Source organism: Nerophis lumbriciformis, linkage group LG22 (genome assembly GCF_033978685.3).
Source record: "Nerophis lumbriciformis linkage group LG22, RoL_Nlum_v2.1, whole genome shotgun sequence".
Classification (NCBI taxonomy): domain Eukaryota; kingdom Metazoa; phylum Chordata; class Actinopteri; order Syngnathiformes; family Syngnathidae; genus Nerophis; species Nerophis lumbriciformis.
In genome coordinates, this window is record NC_084569.2 from 6,503,779 (window position 1) to 6,527,458 (window position 23,680).

The window sequence follows — 23,680 nt, forward strand, 5'->3', positions numbered from 1 at the left end:
CCCACGACTTGATCAATTGAAAAGTAGCTCGCCTGCAGAAAGTGTGAGCACCCCTGGTATATATAATATGTAAATATTACATATATGTTATATTTTATATTGCTACTATGGTACACTTTTAGTCTACTTTATACCTTTTGTTTTCACCCTTTTTTTGTGCCCTTGTGTGCCGGATCCTTTCCATCCTTATCCTTTCCATCCTTTGTAACTGAGCTACTGTGTGGAACAATTTCTCTTGTAGATCAATAAAGTTTGTCTAAGTCTAAGTCTTTCCACGGTGTGTGTAGCATGTTTTGCCACTTATTTTCCTCTCGTAGTCCAGTGATGAGAAAATGAGTTAATATTCTGCCGTCGTAATTAGGATTAGTATCTTAGAAAGGACTTCTAGATCAGTATTTTTCAACCTTTTTTGAGCCAAAGCACATTGTTTTCATTGAAAAAATCCCGAGGCACACCACTAGCAGAAAACATAAAAAAATGAAACTCAGCAGCCGATATTGACAGTAAAAAGTCGTTCTCGCAATTGTTGGATATAGATTCAAACCATAACCAACCATGCATCACTGTCACCACCTGTCACATCACGTCGTGACTTATTTAGAGTTTTTTGGTGTTTTCCTGTGTGTAGTGTTTTACTTCTTGTCTTGAGCTCCTATTTTGTTGATTGTCATGTCATGTACGAATGTACTTTGTGGACGCCGTCTGCTGCTCCACACGCTGTAAGTCTTTGCTGTCGTCCAGCATTCTGTTTTTGTTTACTTTGCAGCCTGTGCAGTTTTAGTTTCGTTTTGCATAGCCACCCCTAAGCTTCAATGCCTTTTCTTAGCGGCACTCGCCTTTTGTTTATTTTTGGTTTAAGCATTAGATACCTTTTTACCTGCACGCTGCCTCCCGCTGTCGTCTGTATATTGTGATCACAACAAACCATATTCCTGACTTCTACAAAGCATTTAGCTACCTGCTGCCACCTACTGATATGGAAGAGTATTACACGGTTACTCTGCCGCGCTCTACACAGCACAGACACACAACGGCATATTATTTCCGGTTTATAATTACTGGTTTGCAAAAAATATTTTTAACCCAATTAAGGCTGAAACGACGCGTCGACGTCATCGATTACGTAAATACGCCGACGCCGTTTTTGTGCGTCGACGCGTCGCATACTTGAATAGCCGCCAGGGCGCTAATTAATTTAAAACCTCTTCTCACTCCTGCGCTTACTAAAAGGCGTGGGGTAAATTTAGGCCTGCGCTTATAAATTTGAGTGATGTAAGGATACCATCATGAAAAGCACATTTAATACAAAAAACTTTATTAAGGTCTTACCTTTACTTATGAGTCCATGCGCAGCTGCTTCTGATCAAAAGCATCGATAACTTGTTTATAGAAGTCTTCCTTATCTTTCTTCAGTTTTAAAAGTCTCTCTGTAGATATTCCTTTAAGTATTACCTCCTGCTTCGATTGAAAGTCCAGTTTAGAAAACTGTTTTATTTTAGATATGTAATCCTCCATGTTAAAAGTGCAAGCAAACGATCACTGCTCACTCTTGTTGCTTGTTGTCTTCTTCTGCAGCACCGGTCTTCTGCAGTACCGGTAGTCGCAAGAAGGATCACTAGCGCCCTCTACCACCAGGAGGCGGGAGTCATTTAATGACTCATATTTGACACACGCAGCTACGGTATATTAATAAAACATAGCTGCTTACTGTTCGTTTTAGCATATTGAAAAGCTTGGACCTTAAATCCTACTGAATAGCTCTTAATCTTCTTCCCTTTATGCGATTTCAAATGATTGAAATCAGCCTCCTCCATTTTGAAAATGATGACAGGTGAAGTGTCACTCATGACGTGACGAGTTTGACCCAGCGGAAGTTCTAGACATATGCTAATTATTTTGCGAAACGAGTTTGACCCGGCGAAAATTCCAGACATGCGCTAATAAAATTAATATTTTGCGAAACGAGTTTGATCCGGCGTTAATCCTGAGCCGGCGGTAAGGCCAAGCATGCGCTAATTATTTTGCGAAACGAGTTTGACCCGGCAGTAATTCGAGGCATGCGAATACTATATACCCGGCGCCAATTCAAGGAAATGATGTTTATCTTTATTTTTGCACATTTTAAAGCAAAATAAGCAATACTTTTACTTTTGAAATGCTTATACTATTGCAGAATATTAAGATTTGCACTGTATGTTTATTTTATATTTGCACATTAAAAAGCATATACGCTACTTTTAATTTTGTTAAATGTTAAAAGTTTTAAATGCTCACATTGTTACAGAATATTTTGTCATGTGGCCATACTTTTTTTTTTGTAAATAAAAGCCATGCCTTTTGAAAAAACTGGCCTACATTTATTTTTTCATCTTCTTTTTAAATTAAAAAAATAATCGGTAAAAGGAAAAATAATCTATAGATTAATCGAAAAAATAATCTATAGATTAACCGATTAATCGAAAAAAATAATCTATAGATTAATCGATAGAAAAATCATCGTTAGCTGCAGCCGTAAACCCAATTAGGTGAAATGACAATCTCCCACGGCACACCAGACAATATCTCACGGCACACTAGTGTGCCACGGCACAGTGGTTGAAAAACACTGTTCTAGATGATGTGTTCGTTGCAGCTTGCTTTCAAATTTGAGCCAATGTTCTGGTAAGACACGCACCTGAAATATATGAGACTCTTGCATATGTGTAACAAGGAATTTTGAAATGTAATTAGTAGGGGTGTAACGGTACGTGTATTTGTATCGAACCGTTTCGGTACGGGGGTTCCGGTTCGGTTCGGAGGTGTACCGAACAAATTTCCACACGGACATATTAAGTAGCGTAACGCACGTTGTGTAAACAATGCACACCGAGGCACAACACACTGCATGCTAGCAGCTAACGGGCTACGATAGACTGACCATACGTCCTCTTTTCACCGGACATGTCCTCTTTTCTGTCCGAGCGGAGTTTCTTAAATGCCTCAAATGAAATTTTGAGTTAGGGCTCAAGGTTCATCTTTATTGTCCCTGCGGGGAAATTTGTCTTGGGCACAGTGCATCATTGCTTTCTTAACATACCCAAAAACAACAGAACAAAAACACAAGCACAGACACAACCACAACCAGACAACTAACATTTAAACATCAGAACATGGAGCTTGATAGACATAGGTGGCACTTTGATGGAGGCATAAAATCTACAGCGTGGAGATAAATATAGAGTACCAGTGTGCATTGCACTAGAGCTCATGGATAAAGTGCTGTGTGCTAAAGTGCTTAGTTCTAAAGTGCTATGTGCTAAAAAAACAACTATGTATTAACATTCTATTGCACATTGTTGGTCAGCTTAATGGAATGCTGCTGCGTGTATTTTCAATGTACGTTCAGGGTTAAGAAGGGGTTAAAAACAAAACAAACAGCAGCATTGGTGAGGGAGGGGCAGAGACAGAGAGAGAGAGAGTTATGATAAACGCGCATGCGTCGCCAGGCTCTGCTTTTTATCCATAGATTTATCACATTTAATTTTTTATTATCTATAGCAGGAGTGTCAAAATTGCGGCCCACAGCTAATGTTTTAAAGGCCCACGGCACATTCTAAAAATACTATTAAAATAAACAAAAACATAACAAAAGTGAAATAAAAAAGCTTAAAGGTTAAAATTCAATTAGAAAAAGTTGCAATGTTGACTAATAAAACAAAGCTGGGTTTTTTTCTTTCAAACTGTCATCGCTCAAAACATAACATTGAATCAAAATCAATGTTATTATGAATTATTGACCTATCCAAGGTTCCCATTACTTCACATCAAATATTCCACTAAGAAAAATATTTTTGGTGGAAGATTTTGCAAATTTGGTAAATAAATAACCCAAAAATGTATATTTTGTTGTTTTCTTACTGCATACTTGCCAACCTTGAGACCTCCGATTTCGGGAGGTGGGGGGTGGGCGTGGTCGGGGTGGGAGGGGGGCGTGGTTAAAAGGGGAGGAGTATATTTACAGCTAGAATTCACCAAGTCAAGTATTTCATATATATATAACAAATACTTGACGTTCAGTGAATTCTAGATGTATATATATATATATATATATATATATATATATATATATATATATATATATATATATATATATATATATACATAAAAAATAAATGCTTGAATTTCAGTGTTCATTTATTTACACATATACACACACATAACACTCATCTACTCATTGTTGAGTTAAGGGTTGAATTGTCCATCCTTGTTCTATTCTCTGTCACTATTTTTCTAACCATGCTGAACACCCTCTCATTGATGTGTGGCACGCACAAAAGTGCTTTCATCAAATGCACTAGATGGCAGTATTGTCCTGTTTAAGAGTGTCACAACATTGCTGTTTACTGCAGACAAACTGCTTTACGGTATACAAAAACGTGACTGCTGTTGTTGTGTGTTGTTGCCACGCTGGGAGGACGTTAATGAAACTGCCTAACAATAAACCCACATAAGAAACCAAGAACTCGCCCTCCATCATTCTACAGTTATAACGTGATAGGGCAGGTATGCTGGTTATATTGTGGGCTAGCGGGAGATTTTCGGGAGAAAATTTGTCCCGGGAGGTTTTCGGTAGAGGCGCTGAATTTCGGGAGTCTCCCGGAAAATCCGGGAGGGTTGGCAAGTATGTCTTACTGTACCGAAAATGAACCGAACCGTGACCTCTAAACCGAGGTACGTACTGAACCGACATTTTTGTGTACCGTTACACCCCTAGTAACAAGGAATTTCGAAATGTAATTAGTCTTCCTGAGCTGGAATCCCTTTTAAAAGGACTCTTTCACGTGAGTACAATCTTTAATCATGTAAACATCAGGACACAGCTGTGATAAAGATCGGCTAGCAATGGTAGCTTATTAGCCGATCACAATCAGTTAAAAAAGAGAACTCTCGTCCTTTGATCGGGACATCTTCAGGGGTTACATATTTTTACAATTAAGTCAGCAGAAATAATGAGCAAATAACCCCGCACTTTCCATTTGCCTGGCCACTCTGCATTCCTACCTTGATGATGTACTCCTGTGTGTCGGCGACAACCGAGGAGAACTCCACCAGCACAGCGTGAGGGTCTTCTGCGATGATGGCAGCAGTGGCGAGGTTGTCTGCAGGAGCCTGCTCCTCACTGACCTCCTCCTGCTGCTGCTGCTGCTTGCTGGATTCATCTTTATGGCAGCCTCCTGGAGGAAACCATACCAAATATTCCATTATTAGGCTTGTTAACATGAAAAGCTGACCTTTCTCTGGTCCGCCATACCGACCTTTAGCACGCATGTGGCGATTGAGCGTGCCGTGCTCAGCGAAGCCCCGTCCGCATTTTGGGCACCTGAAGGGCTTCTCGCCGGTGTGATGGCGAGTGTGTCGCACCAAGGAGCCTTTTTCTCTAAAGCCTCTTAAGCAAAACTGACACACGTATGGTTTCTCCTCGCCATGAGTGCGCTGATGCACCATCAGGGCATTCTGACAAGACCAGGAGAAATGTTGATGATGGCGAGTCTTGTGATGTTTAGGGGTGCAACGGTACACAAAAATTTCGGTTCGGTACGTACCTCGTTTTAGAGGTCACGGTTCGGTTCATTTTCGGTACAGTAAGAAAACAACAAAATATACATTATGGGGTTATTTATTTACCAAATTTGCAAAATCTTCCACCAAAAATATTTTTCTTAGTGGAATATTTGATGTGAAGTAATGGGAACCTTGGATAGGTCAACAATTCATAATAACATTGATTTTGATTCAATATTATGTTTTGAGCAATGACAGTTTGAAAGAAAGAAAAACAGCTTTGTTTTATTAGTCGACATTGCAACTTTTTCTAAATTACATTTAACCTTTAAGCTTTTTTATTTCACTTTTGTTATGTTTTTGTTTATTTTAATAGTATTTTTAGAATGTGCCGTGGGCCTTTAAAACATTAGCTGTGGGCCGCAAATGGCCTCCGGGGCACTCTTTTGACACCCCTGCTATAGATAATAAATAATTAAATGTGATAAATCTATGGATAAAAAGCAGAGCCTGTTTATCATAACTCTCTCTCTCTCTCTGTCTCTGCCCCTCCCTCACCAATGCTGCTGTTTGTTTTGTTTTTAACCCCTTCTTAACCCTGAACGTACATTGAAAATACACGCAACCCTAACTCAAAATGCCGGACATTTGAGGCATTTAAGAAACTCCGCCCTGACAGCTCCGCAAAAGAGGACATGTCCGGTGAAAAGAGGACGTATGGTCAGTCTATCCTAGCCCGTTAGCTGCTAGCATGCGTGTGTTGTGTTTTTCAACCACTGTGCCGCGGCACACTAGTGTGCCGTGAGATACAGTCTGGTGTGCCGTGGGAGATGATCTAACTTCACCTATTTGGGTTAAAAATATTTTGTGCAAACCAGTAATTATAGTCTGCAAACTACGTGTTGTTGTTGAGTGTCGGTGCTGTCTAGAGCTCGGCAGAGTAACCGTGTAATACTCTTCCATATCAGTAGATGGCCGCCGGTAGCTAATTGCTTTGTAGATGTCAGGAACAGCGCGAGGCGGCGTGCAGGTAAAAAGGTATCTAATGCTTAAACTAAAAATAAACAAAAGTTGAGTGCTCATAAGAAGAGGCATTGAAGCTTAGGGAAGGCTATGCAGAACGAATCTAAAACTGAACTGGCTACAAAGTACCGTATTTTCCGCACTATAAGGCGCACCTAAAAACCACAAATTTTCTCAAAAGCTGACAGTGCGCCTTATAACCCGGTGCGCTTTATATATGGATAAATATTAAGATTCATTTTCATAAAGTTTCGGTCTCGCAACTTCGGTAAACAGCCGCCATCTTTTTTCCCGGTAGAACAGGAAGCGCTTCTTCTTCTACGCAAGCAACCGCCAAGGTAAGCACCCGCCCCCATAGAACAGGAAGCGCTTCTTCTTCTACTGTAAGCAACCACCCGCCCGCGTAGAAGAAGAAAAAGCGCGCGGATATCACCGTACGTTTCATTTCCTTTGTGTGTTTACATCTGTAAAGACCACAAAATGGCTCCTACTAAGCGACAGGTATCCGGTTCATGAAAAGACGCAATCTCTCCATCCGCACACGGATTACTATTTCACAGCAACTGATATTCCTGTGAACCGCACTGTGGATACAACGAGAGCACGTACGGTGAATATTCGCACCACAGGGAATGAGAAGTCATCCTTCACTGTGGTTCTAGCTTGCCATGCTATTGGCCAGAAACTTCCACCCATTGTGATATTCAAAAGGAAGACCTTGCCAAAAGAGACCTTTCCAGCCGGCGTCATCATAAAAGCTAACTCGAAGGGATGGATGAAGAAAAGATGAGCGAGTGGTTAAGGTAAGTTTAAGTTTACGCGAAGAGGCCGGGTGGCTTTTTTCACGCAGCTCTGTCCATGTTGATATACGATTCCGTGCGCGCCCACATCACGCTGGTTTTAATATATTATTAAAGTTTGACTGACCTATCTGACTGTTTTTTTGACATTCCTTTAGCGCAGTTAGATGCGGCTTACAACACGCCCCGGCTTATAGGTAGACAAAGTTTTGAAATATGCCGTTCATTGAAGGCGCGGCTTATAACCCAGGGCGCCTTATGGTGCGGAAAATACGGTAAACAAAAAGAGAATGCTGGACGACAGCAAAGACTTACTGTGGAGCAAAGACGACATCCACAAAGTACATCCGAACATGACATGACAATCAACAATGTCCCCACAAAGAAGGATAAAAACAACTGAAATATTCTTGATTGCTAAAACAAAGTAGATGCGGGAAATATCGCTCAAAAGGAAGACATGAAACTGCTACAGGAAAATACCAAAAAAGAGAAAAAGCCACTAAAATATGATGATTTCTGCTGGTGGTGTGCCTCCGGATATTTTCAACGCAAAAAAATGTGCCTTGGCTCAAAAAAGGTTGAAAAACACTGGTTTACACAACGTGCGTTACGCTACTTAATATGTCCGCGTGGAAATGAAAACGATACAAATACACGTACCGTTACACCCCTAGTGATGTTTCATGTGACGTGATGTGTACCTTGGTTTTGTATCTTTTATTGCATCTGGCACAGCAGTAAGGTCTTTCATCCGAGTGGGCCTTCATGTGTTCCCGTACATGTCCAACGGTTTTGTACAGCTTTCCACACTCCCCGCACTTGTACCGCCTCTCACTGACGTGGACTTCCATGTGTTTCTTCAGCAGGTACCCGCTCAGGAAGTCCCTGTGGCATAGGGTGCACTTAAAGAGCTTATAACCTGTACAAGATAAAACATTATTAGTTCTCTTTCCAATGATGATTTGAGCCTTCACCTGTGATTGTGAACTTACTTGAATGGCCTTTGACATGAAAACGGAAGTAGTTCAAGCCCTTGAAGGTGCGATTGCAGTGCTGACATGTGTACACTTTTGAGGATGTCCGAGACGCTTCCTTTAAAAACACACAGAGCAGCAAAAAGCTCGAAAAAGATTGTGCAACAAGAATGCTTTCTCTCCCACATACAATGCAAAAGTCCACAGGCCTTGAATTTTAACTTTTTATGGTCAAGGCAAGTGTTGTCTTAAAGGAAGGCTCATATTTTAGGGCACCAAGGCAAACATTATGTTCATGTATGAGATCTAGGGTGTCCAATTATGGCCAAAGTAATAATTAAGATTATTGTTATCAATATTGAAATCATGATTACTGATTGTTAAGTAAAGCAGTGTTGGGGTGTGAACGTAATACCATCATTAGGGCCCGCATGGCCCATTGCATAAGGACTCCCAAAGGGAGTCCTTATGCAATGGGACATAAGGACCTATTGAATTTGTAAGGTTTTATTATTATTATACCGGCCGCCTCTTTGAGCACTAATTTGACCCACTTAACATGCTTCAAAACTCACCATATTTGAACCACACATCAGGACCTGCGAAAATTGTCTTTTAATAAAAAAAACGAACCGCAAAAATCAAAATTGCGCTCTAGCGCCCCTTAGGAAGAAAAAAAAACTAGACTGCCTGTAACTCCCACTAGGAAGATCGGAGAGACATGAAACAAAAACCTCTATGTAGGTCTGACTTAGACCTAGTTTTCATAATTGTATATCATCGGGCAAAAATCAACAGGAAGTTGGCAATTCCCCCTTCAAGACAAAAAACAGTCACTTTTGCCTCTTTGAGCTATAATTTGACCCCCTTAACATGCTTCAAAACTCACCAAACTGAACACACACATCAGGACTGGCTAAAATTGCAATCTACTGAAAAAAACCTAACCCCAAATCTAAAAATTGTGCTCTACCGCAATTTTTTAATAAAACGCAGAAAAAACTGCTCCTCGGAAGAAAAAATGACAAAACTGCCTGTAACTCCCACTGGGAAAGTCGGAGAGACATGAAACAAAAACCTCTATGTAGGTCTCACTTAGACCTACATTTCATAGATTGACAACCCTCAGCAAAAATCAACAGGAAGTTTGCAATTTCCCCCTTCAAAACAAATTTTTTTTATAAACCGGTCACTTCTCTTCAAACATTATCTCCTCTGAGCGCGTTTGTCGTTTCAGCTTCAAACTAACACAGGAGAGAGATTGAACCCTTCCAAATAAAAGTTATCGAAATAATTTTTCTAACTGCTCCGGTTTTGATTTTATGAGCCTTCAAAGAACCGCTGCGCTGATGCTGCTGCGCTGCTGTTTTCTCAAGATGGCTGCTTAAAAGCAGGAAGCACCAACATGCCCACACAATGCAGACAAGGTAGGTACACTAGACAAAAGTATTGGGACACTTCGGACTAAAAGTAGACAAAAGTATTGGGAGACTTATAACTACCACTGGACAAAAGTATTGGGACACTTGGGCCGAAAACTGGACAAAAGTATTGGGACACTTGGGACTACAACTTGCCAAAGGTATTGGGACACTTGGGACTAAAACTGGACAAAAGTATTGGGACACTTAGGACTAGCACCTGCCAAATACGCGGGCCCGACCAACGCTGCTTGCAGCTTTAATTGTATTTGTAATGTCTAATAAAAAGACTATAAACAAACGTTATCCATATATGCATAGACAAATATTAGTTTTCTTTATTCTTTAATAACAAAATTGTCAGCTTTTATCTGACAGCTTAGCTTTATCTCTGTTTTTACATTTTGATAGAGAGAGTTTTTATTTTTCTAAAGTTATGTACATGTAGATGCTGAGCCTTTAGGAGTTTGAGCAGAAATATTAATTATAATTAACTATACACAATAAAACATTAGCAAAATGATGTGTCACATGAATGATTTTTGAAGTGACATGAAAAAAAACCACACTATTAATGTAAACAAAACCTGGTGTTTACTTTTTAATATCAAAATAAAACACAAAGCAGTTTGGCTAATGAAGATGAAGTCTAATAAACAAGCTTTGTTCTTCTCCAACGCCTCCTAGTGGTTCAGTACAGCAGTTTGACCAACAACAAAAAAACCCAGAGTGACACCTCTCACATCGAATAAACAATCTTCACAGCCTGCGTTTAATTCGATGAGATGACAAAACATTTGAGCTGGTATTGATGTTATTTGAACACTGATATAGTTTGCAGTTAAATAAGAAATGAGTGAGCATCCCAGTCAACAAACTGCAGACTTTATAAACAAGTTGTGACAACGTTCACGACACATCGCCTGCTGCAAAACCTCAAATAGTAGGTTGATTGGCAACACTAAATTGGCCCTAGTGTGTGAATGTGAGTGTGAATGTTGTCTGTCTATCTGTGTTGGCCCTGTGATGAGGTGGCGACTTGTCCAGGGTGTACCCCACCTTCCGCCCGATTGTAGCTGAGATAGGCTCCAGCGCCCCCCGCGACCCCGAAGAGAATAAGCGGTAGAAAATGGATGGATATTATTTATTATTATTACTGTCTATTGTGAGCGAACTGTGGTGCTGAATTTCCCCCAGAGATCAATAAAGTACTTTCTATTTATCTGTACAGTAAATCTATTTATAACTGCACCTTCTTTTGTAAATACAAACACTCTGCACCTTATTGCTCTTTTATCCTGCACTACAACGAGCTAATGCAACAAAATTTGGTTCTTATCTGTACTGAAAAGTTCAAATTTGAATGACAAAGGTATTGAGGATGATGACGATGAGGAATACAGGGCACTGGTGGAGGACTTTGTCACATGGTGTGGAAAGAACCACCTCCAGCTTAATGTGACGAAGACCAAGGAGCTGGTTGTGGACCTGGGAAGGAGGAGGAGTACTGCGACGACCCCTGTTTCCATCAGAGGGGGTCGATGTGGACATGGTTGAGGATTATAAATACCTCGGTGTACACATGGACAACAAGCTGAATGGGTCAAAACACGCTGAGGCACTCTACAAGAAGGGACAGAGCCGCCTCTACTTCCTCAGGAGGGTAGGATCCTTCAACGTCTGTACAAAGATGTTCTACGAGTCGGTGGTGGCGGGCGCCTTCTTGTACGCCGTGGCCTGCTGGGGCAGCGGGCTGAGAGCGAGGGACGCAAACAGACTGGACAAGTTGGTAGAGAAGGTCAGTAACGTGGTGGGAGTGAAGCTAGACTCTCTGGCGGTGGTGTCAGAGAGAAGTCTAGCAAAGCTCCTAGCCCAGGGGTCGGCAACCCGCTGCTCCGGAGATCACTCTGATGCGGCTCAGCAGCTTACTTGCTGAACCCCCCAATTTTCCCGTGAGACTTACGGATTTCAGTGTCACTCGCAGAAAACTCCCGGGATTAATATTCACCGATTTTCACCCTTAAAAGTTAAAGTTAAAGTTAAAGTACCAATGATTGTCACACACACACACTAGGTGTGGCGAGATTATTCTCTGCATTTGACCCATCACCCTTGATCACCCCCTGGGAGGTGAGGGGAGCAGAGGGCAGCAGCGGTGGCCGCGCCCGGGAATCATTTTTGGTGATTTAACCCCCAATTCCAACCCTTGATGCTGAGTGCCAAGCAGGGAGGTAATGGGTCCCATTTTTATAGTCTTTGGTATGACTCGGCCGGGATTTGAACTCACAACCTACCGATCTCAGGGCGGACACTCTAACCACTAGGCCACTGAGTAGGTTATTATAGCTTACAGCTATAATAAGGGCGTGCCATGATGGTACAACATTTAGCGCCCTCTACAATCTGTATTAACAGCGTGCATAAAACAACTTTAACACTCTTACTAATAATGCGCCACACTTTGAACCAAAACCAAACAAGAATGACAAACACATTTCGGGAGAACATCTGCACCTTAACACAACATAAACACAACAGAACAAACACCCAGAATCCCATGCAGCCCTGACTCTTCCGGGCTACATTATACACCCCCGCTACCACCAAACCCCGCCCCCACCCCAAGCCTGCTCCCTCACACATCAACCCCCCCCCTCTCTGTGCGTCGGTTGAGGTGGGCGGGGTTTGGTAGCGGGGGTGTATAATGTATCCCGGAAGAGTTAGGGCTGCATGGGATTCTGGGTATTTGTCCTGTTGTGTTTATGTTGTGTTACGGTGCAGATGTTCTCCCGAAATGTGGTTGTCATTCTTGTTTGGTGTGGGTTCACAGTGTGGCGCATTATTAGTAAGAGTGTTAAAGTTTTTTTTATACCACCACCGTCAGTGTAACCTGTGTGGTTGTTGAAGAAGTATGCCTTGCTGTCACCTACGTGATCAAGCGGAAGCCCCATTCAACATGTGGCTGATCAGGCACGCTGGTTGTAGTGGGCGCTATATGCTGTACCTTCACAGCACGCATGACGCTGACACGCGCTATTCAATTTAACCCCGCGTGCCGCACCAGCTTAACAATTCCATATAAAGGTGTGGGCAGCGTGTCTGAGACCCCTGGTGTATACATAGCACAAAGCACAAAGCAAAAAAAAACTTTGTATGTAGTGTTATTTCATTTAAAATTCAAAAAATTTTGCGGCTCCCATTGTTTTCTATAATTTGTGAAACTGGTCAAAATGGCTCTTTGACTGGTAAAGGTTGCCATTATGGACAACACCTCCCACCCACTACACTCGGACCTTGCGGAGAGAGTTCAGTGGAAGGCTCAGACTCCCAAAATGCAACACGGAACGACACAGGAGGTCCTTCATACCGACAGCCATCAGACTGTATAATGCATGTGTTCCGTCTTGACTGCACTTAAATGTAGAATATATTTATATTATTTATTTAATATATTATATATATTATGTTATTTATTATTATTACTGTCTAATGTGAGCTAACTCTGGCGCTGAATTTCCCCCAGGGATCAATAAAGTACTTTCTATTCTATTCTAAGGCTAATGTACCGTATTTTCCGCACTATAAGCCGCCCCGGGTTATTAGCCGCACCTTCAATGAATGGCATATTTCAAAACTTTGTCCACCTATAAGCCGCCCCGGACTATAAGCCGCGCCTACGCTGCGCTAAAGGGAATGTCAAAAAAACAGTCAGATAGGTCAGTCAAACTTTAATAATATATTAAAAACCAGCGTTCTAACAACTCTGTCCCAAAATGTACGCAAATGTGCAATCACAAACATAGTAAAATTCAAAATAGTGCAGAGCAATAGCAACATAATGTTGCTCGAACGTTAATGTCACAACACACAAAATAAACATAGCGCTCACTTTCTGAAGTTATTCTTCATTCGTAAATCCTTCAAATTCTTCGTCTTCGGTGTCCGAATTGAAAAGTGTGTGTATAAGGTAAGACATATTATCTGGCACTTTGTTTCGCAATATTATGCAAACACAACTTTTCTTACCTTCTGGTACCTGCTGATCTGTATTTGGGATCTCTATAAATCCAGAAAAATTGTGCGAGTCCGCCTTTGTAGTCCGTGACGACACCGTAGTCTATAAGCGTCTTTTCATGAACCGGAAACACCAAGAAGCACCACCTTTAAAATCATCCAGGTGAAGTTCGCTTGCTAGCGCTGTTGCCTTCATTCGAATAGTGATGGTGCTGACACTTCTGCTTGCTGCTCTCTGCTCAACAACCCACTGTTCGAGTTTGTCCTCCAACAGTTGCCATCTTGCTTTGTTCCCTCGGAAACTCTGTTTTGTCTTCTTTACCTGGCGCAGGTCATCTTGTTGCTTCCTCCACCTACGCACCATTGATTCATTTATGTTATATTCTCTTGCTGCTGCTCTATTTCCGTGTTCTTCGGCATGACTTATTGCCTTAAGTTTAAATTCTGCGTTATACGCGTGTCGCTTAGTAGGAGCCATTTTGTGGTCTGGTCTTTACAGATGTAAACACACAAAGGAAATGAAACGAAAATCCGCGCGCTTCTTCTTCCGGGGGCGGGTGGTTGCTTACAGTAGAAGAAGAAGCGCTTCCTGTTCTATGGGGGCGGGTGCTTACCTTGGCGGTTGCTTGCGTAGAAGAAGAAGCGCTTCCTGTTCTACCGGGAAAAAAGATGGCGGCTGTTTACCGAAGTTGCGAGACCTAAACTTTATGAAAATGAATCTTAATATTTATCCATATATAAAGCGCACCGGGTTAAAAGCCGCACTGTCAACTTTTGAGTAAATTTGTGGTTTTTAGGTGCGGCTAATGGTGCGGAAAATACGGTAACACACAGCTCACCTCGGTCACCATTTCCACAAACTCCTCTTTCACTTGAATGTCCGTGCCGTCAGCGTCAGGACACTCCACGACCATTTTCTCCTGCTCCTCTGTTGCCTGCGTGGCTTGCGCCACTTCCTCAGGCCTCAAAGCAATGCCAGCGTTGAGGATGGCCTGGCAGATGAGGTTGTCGCCCGCTGCTGCGGCGGCGGCGAGGGCCTCCGCCTGCGACTGGTCCACCACCACCTGTACCAAAAGGGGTAGCGCACATTTCAGATTGTTTCCAACGTAATAATGTCCATCTCCTGGCCTTCTCTACACTCACGTGTTTCTCCTGTGTGGTGCCGTCCACCTCCATGGTAAAGTGGACCTGATGGAAGACTTCCTGGGGGTTCGCCTCTACCAAACTGACCACAGCTGTTTGCGCTTCAACCACCTGCTCCTCTTGTGGCTGCTCCTCTACAACTACCATCTCCTGCTGCTCCGCCTCTGCTGCAATTTCCGCTCCCACACCTGGACAAGTCAAACAGGTCTTTTCAGGCCTCCATTACCATTGATAGTTCATTCACTCATTATTAGGGCTGGGAGATTTTTTGAGTTTGTAGTATATATCGATATATTTTCAAACAAGATATGAATTAAGAAAATATCGTAATATCGATATCAATTTTTTTTTTTTCAGTCCATGGTTCTCGCCCGGAAAAGGGTGGAGTGCCATCTCCGGGTTGGGGAGGAGATCTTGCCCCAAGTGGAGGAGTTCAAGTACCTCGGAGTCTTGTTCACGAGTGGGGGAAGAGTGGATCGTGAGATCGACAGGCGGATCGGTGCGGCGTCTTCAGTAATGCGAACGCTGTATCGATCCGTTGTGGTGAAGAAGGAGCTGAGCCGGAAGGCAAAGCTCTCGATTTACCGGTCGATCTACGTTGCCATCCTCACCTATGGTCATGAGCTTTGGGTTATGACCGAAAGGACAAGATCACGGGTACAAGCGGTCGAAATGAGTTTCCTCCGCCGGGTGGCGGGTCTCTCCCTTAGAGATAGGGTGAGAAGCTCTGCCATCCGGGAGGAGCTCAAAGTAAAGCCGCTGCTCCTCCACATCGAGAGGAGCCAGATGAGGTGGTTCGGGCATCTGGTCAGGATGCCACCCGAACGCCTCCCTAGGGAGGTGTTTAGGGCACGTCCGACCGGTAGGAGGCCGCGGGGAAGACCCAGGACACGTTGGGAAGACTACGGTATGTCTCCCGGCTGGCCTGGGAACGCCTCGGGGTCCCCCGGGAGGAGCTGGACGAAGTGGCTGGGGAGAGGGAAGTCTGGGCTTCCCTGCTTAAGCTGCTGCCCCCGCGACCCGACCTCGGATAAGCGGAAGAAGATGGATGGATTGATGGAATTTTTTTCACGTTAAAATGACCAAAAACCATTTATTTGTTGTGTTCCTTGTTCTCCCCTTCTTCCAACTCCCTCTCAACACTCCAAGGGCTATTAAAGTTAAAGTTAAAAGTACCAATGATTGTCACAAACACACTAGGTGTGGTGAATTTTGTCCTCTGCATTTGACCCATGCCCTTGATCACCCCCTGGGAGGTGAGGGGAGCAGTGGGCAGCAACGGTGGCCGTGCCCAGTAATCATTTTTGGTGATTTAACCCCCAAATCCAACCCTTGATGCCGAGTGCCAAGCAGGGAGGTAATGGCTCCCATTTTTATAGTCTTTGGTATGACTCGGCCGGGGTTTGAACTCACGACCTACCCATCTCAGGGTGGACACTCTAACCACTAGGCCACTGAACCGGTCAATGACAAGTGTGACCAGTAGATGGCAGTCAAACATAAGAGTAAAGTGTAGGCTGCACTATAATGGCAATATAATAATAATAATAATAATAATACCTGGGATTTATATAGCGCTTTTCTAAGTACCCAAAGTCGCTTTACATGTAGAACCCATCATTCATTCACACCTGGTGGTGGTAAGCTACTTTCATAGCCACAGCTGCCCTGGGGTAGACTGACGGAAGCGTGGCTGCAATTTGCGCCAACGGCCCCTCCGACCACCACCTATCATTCATCATTCAATTCACCGGTGTGAGTGGCACCGGGGGCAAAGGGTGAATTGTCCCGCCCAAGGACACAACGGCAGCGATTTTTTGGATGGTAAGAGGCGGGGAGCGAACCTGCAACCCTCAGGTTTCTGGCACGGTTGCTCTACCCACTACGCCATGCCGCCCCCAATATGTCTCAAGTAAACAACACCAACATTTGAAATGTTCCATTGAAAATATAGAACATTACACACGGCGCTCAAAAATCTATCAAAATGTTTTAGTACGACTTTGGTAAGCTATGAAGCCACACCGCTTGATGGATTGTCGGCGCATTAAACATAGGAGTATTATAATGGTGTGTGTATAAAGTAAGACATTATCTGGCGTTTTGTTTCGCAATATTATGCAAATCTGTATTCTGATCTGCTGATCTTTATTTGGGATCTGCATAAATCATGAAAAATTGCGCGCATTTGCGCCGATGCCGTAGTCGATTATCTTCTTCTTTTTCTCTATCTTCTTGTTATGTGACATTCCTCTTCCGCTGTTGCCATATCTAATATAAAGTAGTGTAAAGTTCTTACTTATATCTGTCAGTAAACTCACCATGAAAGCGCTAAAACATACCGGTGTAGTGACTTTACATTATTCACCCAAGGAACTTTACTTATTAGAGAGTTCCGGTCGGACATTTTTTCACGGTGGTTGTTTACAGATGAGGAGAAGCTGCTCCGTTATTGATTCAAGTAAAGTCTGAATGTCATTAAAACAGTTAGCGCCATCTTTTGACACTTCTTCCACTCCCGTCCTTGCACGCTACACCGCCACAACAAAGATGACGGGGAGAAGACGCCGTCGAAGGTGAGCAACGTAAATAAGAGCGCCCACAAAACGGCGCAGCCTGAAGCGACTTGAAGATGATGTGTAAAACATCATCTATGCAACATTTTGAGCAAAGAACCACCATTACATGTTATGTAGACCACAAGGAAGTCTTTTACATTTAGAAAAATGTTTTATTATTATGAGCCCTTTAATGCGTCTTGTAATTCGGTGCGCCTTTTGTATGAAAAAAGATCAAAAATAGACCATTCATCGGCAGTGCGCCTTGTAATCCGGTGCGCCCTATGCTCCGGAAAATACGGTAATACAAACCCCATTTCCATATGAGTTGGGAAATTGTGTTAGATGTAAATATAAACGGAATACAATGATTTGCAAATCATTTTCAACCCATATTCAGTTGAATATGCTACAAAGACAACATATTTGATGTTCAAACTGATAAACTTTTTTTTTTTGTGCAAATAATCATTAACTTTAGAATTTGATGCCAGCAACACGTGACAAAGAAGTTGGGAAAGGTGGCAATAAATACTGATAAAGTTGAGGAATGCTCATCAAACACTTATTTGGAACATCCCACAGGTGTCCATGAAATGCTCAGTCATTCACAAACAAGGATGGGGCGAGGGTCACCACTTTGTCAACAAATGCGTGAGCAAATTGTTGAACAGTTTAAGAACAACCTTTCTCAACCAGCTCTTGCAAGGAATTTAGGGATTTCACCCTCTACGGTCCGTAATAGCATCAAAGGGTTCAGAGAATCTGGAGAAATCACTGCAGGTAAGCAGCTAAGCCTGTGACCTTTGATCCCTCAGGCTGTACTGCATCAACAAGCGACATCAGTGTGTAAAGGATATCACCACATGGGCTCAGGAACACTTCAGAAACCCACTGTCAGTAACTACAGTTGGTCGCTACATCTGTAAGTGCAAGTTAAAACTCTCCTATGCAAGGCGAAAACCGTTTATCAACAACACCCAGAAACGCCGTCGGCTTTGCTGGAACTGAGCTCATCTAAGATGGACTGATGCAAAGTGGAAAAGTGTTCTGTGGTCTGACGAGTCCACATTTCAAATTTTTTTTGGAACCTGTGGACGTTGTGTCCTCCGGACCAAAGAGGAAAAGAACCATCCAGATTGTTTTAGGCGCAAAGTTGAAAATCCAGCATGTGTGATGGCATGGGGGTGTATTAGTGCCCAAGGCATGGGTAACTTACACATCTGTGAAGGCACCATTAATGCTGAAAGGTACATACAGGTTTTGGAGCAACATATGTTGCCATCCAAGCAACGTTACCATGGACGCCCCTGCTTATTTCAGCAAGACAATGTCAAGCCACGTGTTACATCAACGTGGCTTCATAGTAAAAAAGTGCGGGTACTAGACTGGCCTGCCTGTAGTCCAGACCTGTCTCCCATTGAAAATGTGTGAAGCCTAAAATAGCACAACGGAGACCCCCGGACTGTTGAACAACTTAAGCTGTACATCAAGCAAGAATGGGAAAGAATTCCACCTGAGAAGCTTCAAAAATGTGTCTCCTCAGTTCCCAAACGTTTACGGAGTGTTGTTAAAAGGAAAGGCCATGTAACACAGTGGTGAACATGCCCTTTTCCAACTACTTTGGCACGTGTTGCAGCCATGAAATTCTAAGTTAATTATTATTTGCAAAAAAAAATAAAGTTTATGAGTTTGAACATCAAATATGTTGTCTTTGTAGTGCATTCAATTGAATAAGGCTTGAAAAGGATTTGCAAATCATTGTATTCCGTTTATATTTACATCTAACAATTTCCCAACTCATATGGAAATGGGGTTTGTAGATTTAATAATAGTAATCCTAATTCATAGAAGTCTGTTTATCGCAGTCATGTCTGGTACCAATTAACGCTATACACGAGGGACGGCTGTATACGGTATTTCACAGAAGTAAGTAAATCCCTCACATTTCAGCAATCATTTTGTTATATATTCTCAAGGGACAAAAATAAATACTTTATTAGTTTTACTCTAATTTCAATTTAACCCTCTCAGCATCAAGGGTTGGAATTGGGGGTTAAATCACCAAAAATTATTCCTGGGCGCGGCCACCGCTGCTGCTCACTGCTCCCCTCACCTCCCAGGGGGTGATCAAGGGTGATGGGTCAAATGCAGAGAATAATTTCGCCACACCTAGTGTGTGTGTGACAATCATTGGTACTTTACTTAAGGCCCAAGCTGTTTGTTTACATGCTTTTTTTTATTTCTCTTTGCTATTTGGGCTAATTGGACCCTAATTAAAATAAAACTAAGAATCATCTTTTGATATGAAGTACTTAGTCCATAAGTACACAAACGTGTACTTCATGTTTAGTGACAAGCTAATTCTTATTTTTGACACTTTCTTTCCCAAAATTCCATTGTATGTTATACTCTTCTGACACCACTAGATGGCAGAATAAGTGTCCACATAAGTGGCCATAAGACCCCAATTCCGTAGTGTACACACTTTTGGAAATAAGAGCTAAAAGGTGCTGTCCACGCATGTGGCCACTAAGGCCTTTAGAGGTATAATACTGGTAGCCTGGTTACAGCTCTTACAGCAGCTCTAGACCATGGCGTTACCACAGCCATATGGTGTGTAATGTGTCGACTCACTTTCAGTGGATATAGATAAGAAGATAAGGGGCCAACTCAACTTGTCTGTTACTGAGTGTATGAACTGCAAGAAGTAGGTATTTATGAAAGGGTACTGATCCAAACACAGGTTAATACTGTTAGAATAATTGTTTGTAAGTTATCACAAAAAAAATTGTGTTGAAATGAGTTCCAGGCAAGGAGACAAAAGCTGTCTTTGAAACCTACCAAGAGTAAGGCTCGTAAAACTCCACCGTGTAGGGCGGGGAAAGCAAGATGAAGGTGCTACTGTGTTCTTTCATGTATGGTAATCAACAGAAGGATGTTGTTCTGGCCCAAGGACTTCAGAGCGGAGAGATGACAGGATCTGCCCAATTTCCAGACGACCTCTTTTTGAAGTATTTTACGAACTCTTTTTGAACTATTTTATGAACTCTTTTTGAACTGACCTTTACTGTGAATTGTTTATGACCTTTTCTGTGAACTTTTTGCGACCTTTGTCCTTTGGAAACAAAGGTGGCCATGTGGTTGGGGAGGGTCCAAAATAAAAGAAAGAGGCATGCAATATTTCATACCTGCCAACTTTTTAAATCAGAAAAACCTAGTAGCCAGGGTCCAGGGGCCGCAGGCCCCGGTAGGTCCAGGACAAAGTCCTGGTGGGGGGTTCCTTCGCCCCCCGACGCAACATGATTATTAGCATTCAGACAGGTTAAAATGTTGCTAAAACCATCACTTTTCTATCAGTCACAGTGACTTTTCAAAACAAAAATATTACAGCAAAAATCATATGGGTTGATTGACATGTTTATTCTGTAAGCTAACTTCAATAGTTTGAAATTATTTTGACAGTTAATGCCAGTTATCCTGTCAACCTTTCACAAGACTTCAATTTGTTAATTGAAAGTATAAACAGTATAAACAACTTTTACAGTAAACAAATGGTAAAACAGTACTAAACAATTCCATTAAAAAAAAAATTGGTGTCATTATTAAATTTCTGTCCAAGCTTGTATAATCTACTGCCTTGTTCAATTGTAAAACATATTCTGTGCCTAAAATTCACATTTCTATCACAATTATCATACTGTAAACATGGTAAGCTAACTTCATTAAAATTAATAGTCCTGTCAATAGCATGGAATTACAATTCAAATGTAGTTTTTTTGTAAGCCTTTCAAAAGAATTCAAAATATGAAAAATTTATGAAAATTAATTTAAGCCATCAGACACTTGAAAAGTGGCACATCACATCTCTAATGTAATCATTTTAACTTTTCAACAGAAATAGCACTGCAAAAATATTAAGGACATACTTCTGTATTTTGGTAGTTATGCTGTCAACATTTAACAAGATTTCTTCAACTTGGACTTGAAAGCATAAATAGTATAAACACTTTTAACAGTATAACAGTACTAAACAATTCCAATAGATATCATTGGTGTCATTACCTTTTTGTTTGCTCAATTATTGCCTCCGTAAATAAAACTTTGGCATTTATCACATCCAAAGAATCTGTTTGGGCGACGAAAAACGTTGAAAGTTTTCCACTTGTATCGCTAGCAACGGCATTAGACTTGTGTTTTTTTGTCCCAACGTGGTCTTTTACATCGCTAATTCCTCCGTGTCCGATCGAAAAATCTTGTCTGCACAAGGTGCAATTCGCGTACCGTATTTTCCGCACTATAAGGCGCACCGGATTATTAGCCGCACCTTCTATGAATTACATATTTCATAATTTTGTCCACCAATAAGCCGCCCCGGACTAAAAGCCGCGCCTACGCTGCGCTAAAGTGAATGTCAAAAAAACGCTGCGCTAAAGTGAATGTCAAAAAAACAGTCAGATAGTTCAGTCAAACTTTAATAATATATTGAAAACCAGCGTTCTAACAACTCTGTCCCAAAATGTACAAATGTGCAATCACAAACATAGTAAAATTCAAAATGGTGTAGAGCAATAGCAACATACCGGTAATGTTGCTCGAACGTTAATGTCACAACACACAAAATAAACATAGCGCTCACCTTCTGAAGTTATTCTTCATTCGTAAATCCTTCGAATTCTTTGTCTTCGGTGTCCGAATTGAAAAGTTGCGCTAGCGTGGGATCCAAAATGGCCGGTTCCGTCTCGTAGAAGTCATCGGGAGTCAGTGTCGCTGTTGTTCTGTGAATCCTGCCTTCCGGAAAGCTCGGACCACAGTTGTGACCGAAATATCTGCCCAAGCATTTACGATCCACTGGCAGATGTTGGCGTATGTCGTCCGAGGCTGTCTGCCCGTCTTAGTGAAGGTGTGTTCGCCTTCGGAGCTGTGTGAAAAAAGCCACCCGGCCTCTTCGCGTAAACTTCCCTTAACCACTCGCTCATCTTTTCTTCATCCATCCATCCCTTCGAGTTAGCTTTTATGATGACGCCGGCTGGAAAGGTCTCTTTTGGCAAGGTCTTCCTTTTGAATATCACCATGAGTGGAAGTTAGCATGGCAAGCTAGAACCACAGTGAAGGATGACTTCTCATTCCCTGTGGAGCGAATATTCACCGTACGTGCTCCCGTTCCACAGTGCGGTTCAGTTGCTGTGAAATACGGTAGTAATCCGTGTGCGGATGGAGAGATTGCGTCTTTTTATGACCCGGATCGTTTAGTAGGAGCCATTTTGTGGTCTTTACAGATGTAAACAGGAAATGAAACGTACGGTGATATCCGCGCGTTTTTTCTTCTTCTTCCGGGGGCGGGTGAAGCGCTTCCTGTTCTATGGGGGCGGGTGAAGCGCTTCCTGTTCTATGGGGGCGGGTGCTTTCCTTGGCGGTTGCTTGCGTAGAAGAAGAAGCGCTTCCTGTTCTACCGGGAAAAAAGATGGCGGCTGTTTACCGAAGTTGCGAGACCGAAACTTTATGAAAATGAATCGTAATAAAGCGCACCGGGTTATTAGGCGCACTGTCAGCTTTTGAGAAAAATTGTGGTTTTTAGGTGCGCCTTATAGTGCGGAAAATACGGTAGTTTTCACCCTTTTTGGAACGGATAATTATTCCCGGATAGGCTTTTGAATATTCTTCACGGAATGACTGCAGTTTTCTTTTCGGTTTAAGACTCTTATGCGATTTTTCTCCGGCTGATTCCATGATCGTTCGCTCGTTTGGAAACAATGGCCTCGTGCTTGGCAGCGGTGCTATAAATAGCCTCGCGCATGGAATTCGGAATGGCTCGATAGGAAGTTACGAGAAGCAGTGTCGATTGTCATTGTTGTTACGCGATTTCGTGAACTTAAAAAAAAAAAAAAAAATTTTAATTAATGAAAAACCATATTTTTTATCACTGCAACCGTAACCCGGAATAGGTTGATGAAAACCGTACTAATTACGGGAAAACCGGAGTAGTTGGCAGGTATGATATTTTGGCAGAGCGTGCTGGAGACTGTGCAAGAGTACAGTGAGTCCAGGCGTGACTCCTCAAATGATTCCAAATTGAATTTTGTCTCTGTTTAATTCTTTGCCTCTTGTCTTGTTTAATAGATGTCATCAGTGTTTGAACCTGACAAATACCTTGCTTCAAGCCATCCTTGCTGACAAGAATCTCCTTGTACTGGACAAAGCGA

At 42.2% G+C, this 23,680-nt stretch overlaps 1 protein-coding gene across 2 annotated transcripts in view; it reads right to left on the reverse strand.

The window, feature by feature from the left end:
• e4f1 (E4F transcription factor 1) overlaps positions 1–23,680 on the reverse strand; it is a 39,709-nt gene that overhangs the window by 5,801 nt on the left and 10,228 nt on the right. For both annotated transcript variants that reach the window (XM_061974349.1, XM_061974348.2), the window contains exons 6-12: positions 23,628–23,680; positions 14,920–15,107; positions 14,616–14,840; positions 8,360–8,459; positions 8,069–8,286; positions 5,295–5,493; positions 5,041–5,213 (exon numbers count right to left, since the gene is read on the reverse strand). The exon at positions 23,628–23,680 is cut by the window's right edge and continues 100 nt beyond it. In XM_061974349.1, coding sequence (XP_061830333.1) covers positions 5,041–5,213; positions 5,295–5,493; positions 8,069–8,286; positions 8,360–8,459; positions 14,616–14,840; positions 14,920–15,107; positions 23,628–23,680 — 1,156 coding nt within the window. The remainder of the gene's footprint in view (positions 1–5,040; positions 5,214–5,294; positions 5,494–8,068; positions 8,287–8,359; positions 8,460–14,615; positions 14,841–14,919; positions 15,108–23,627) is intronic.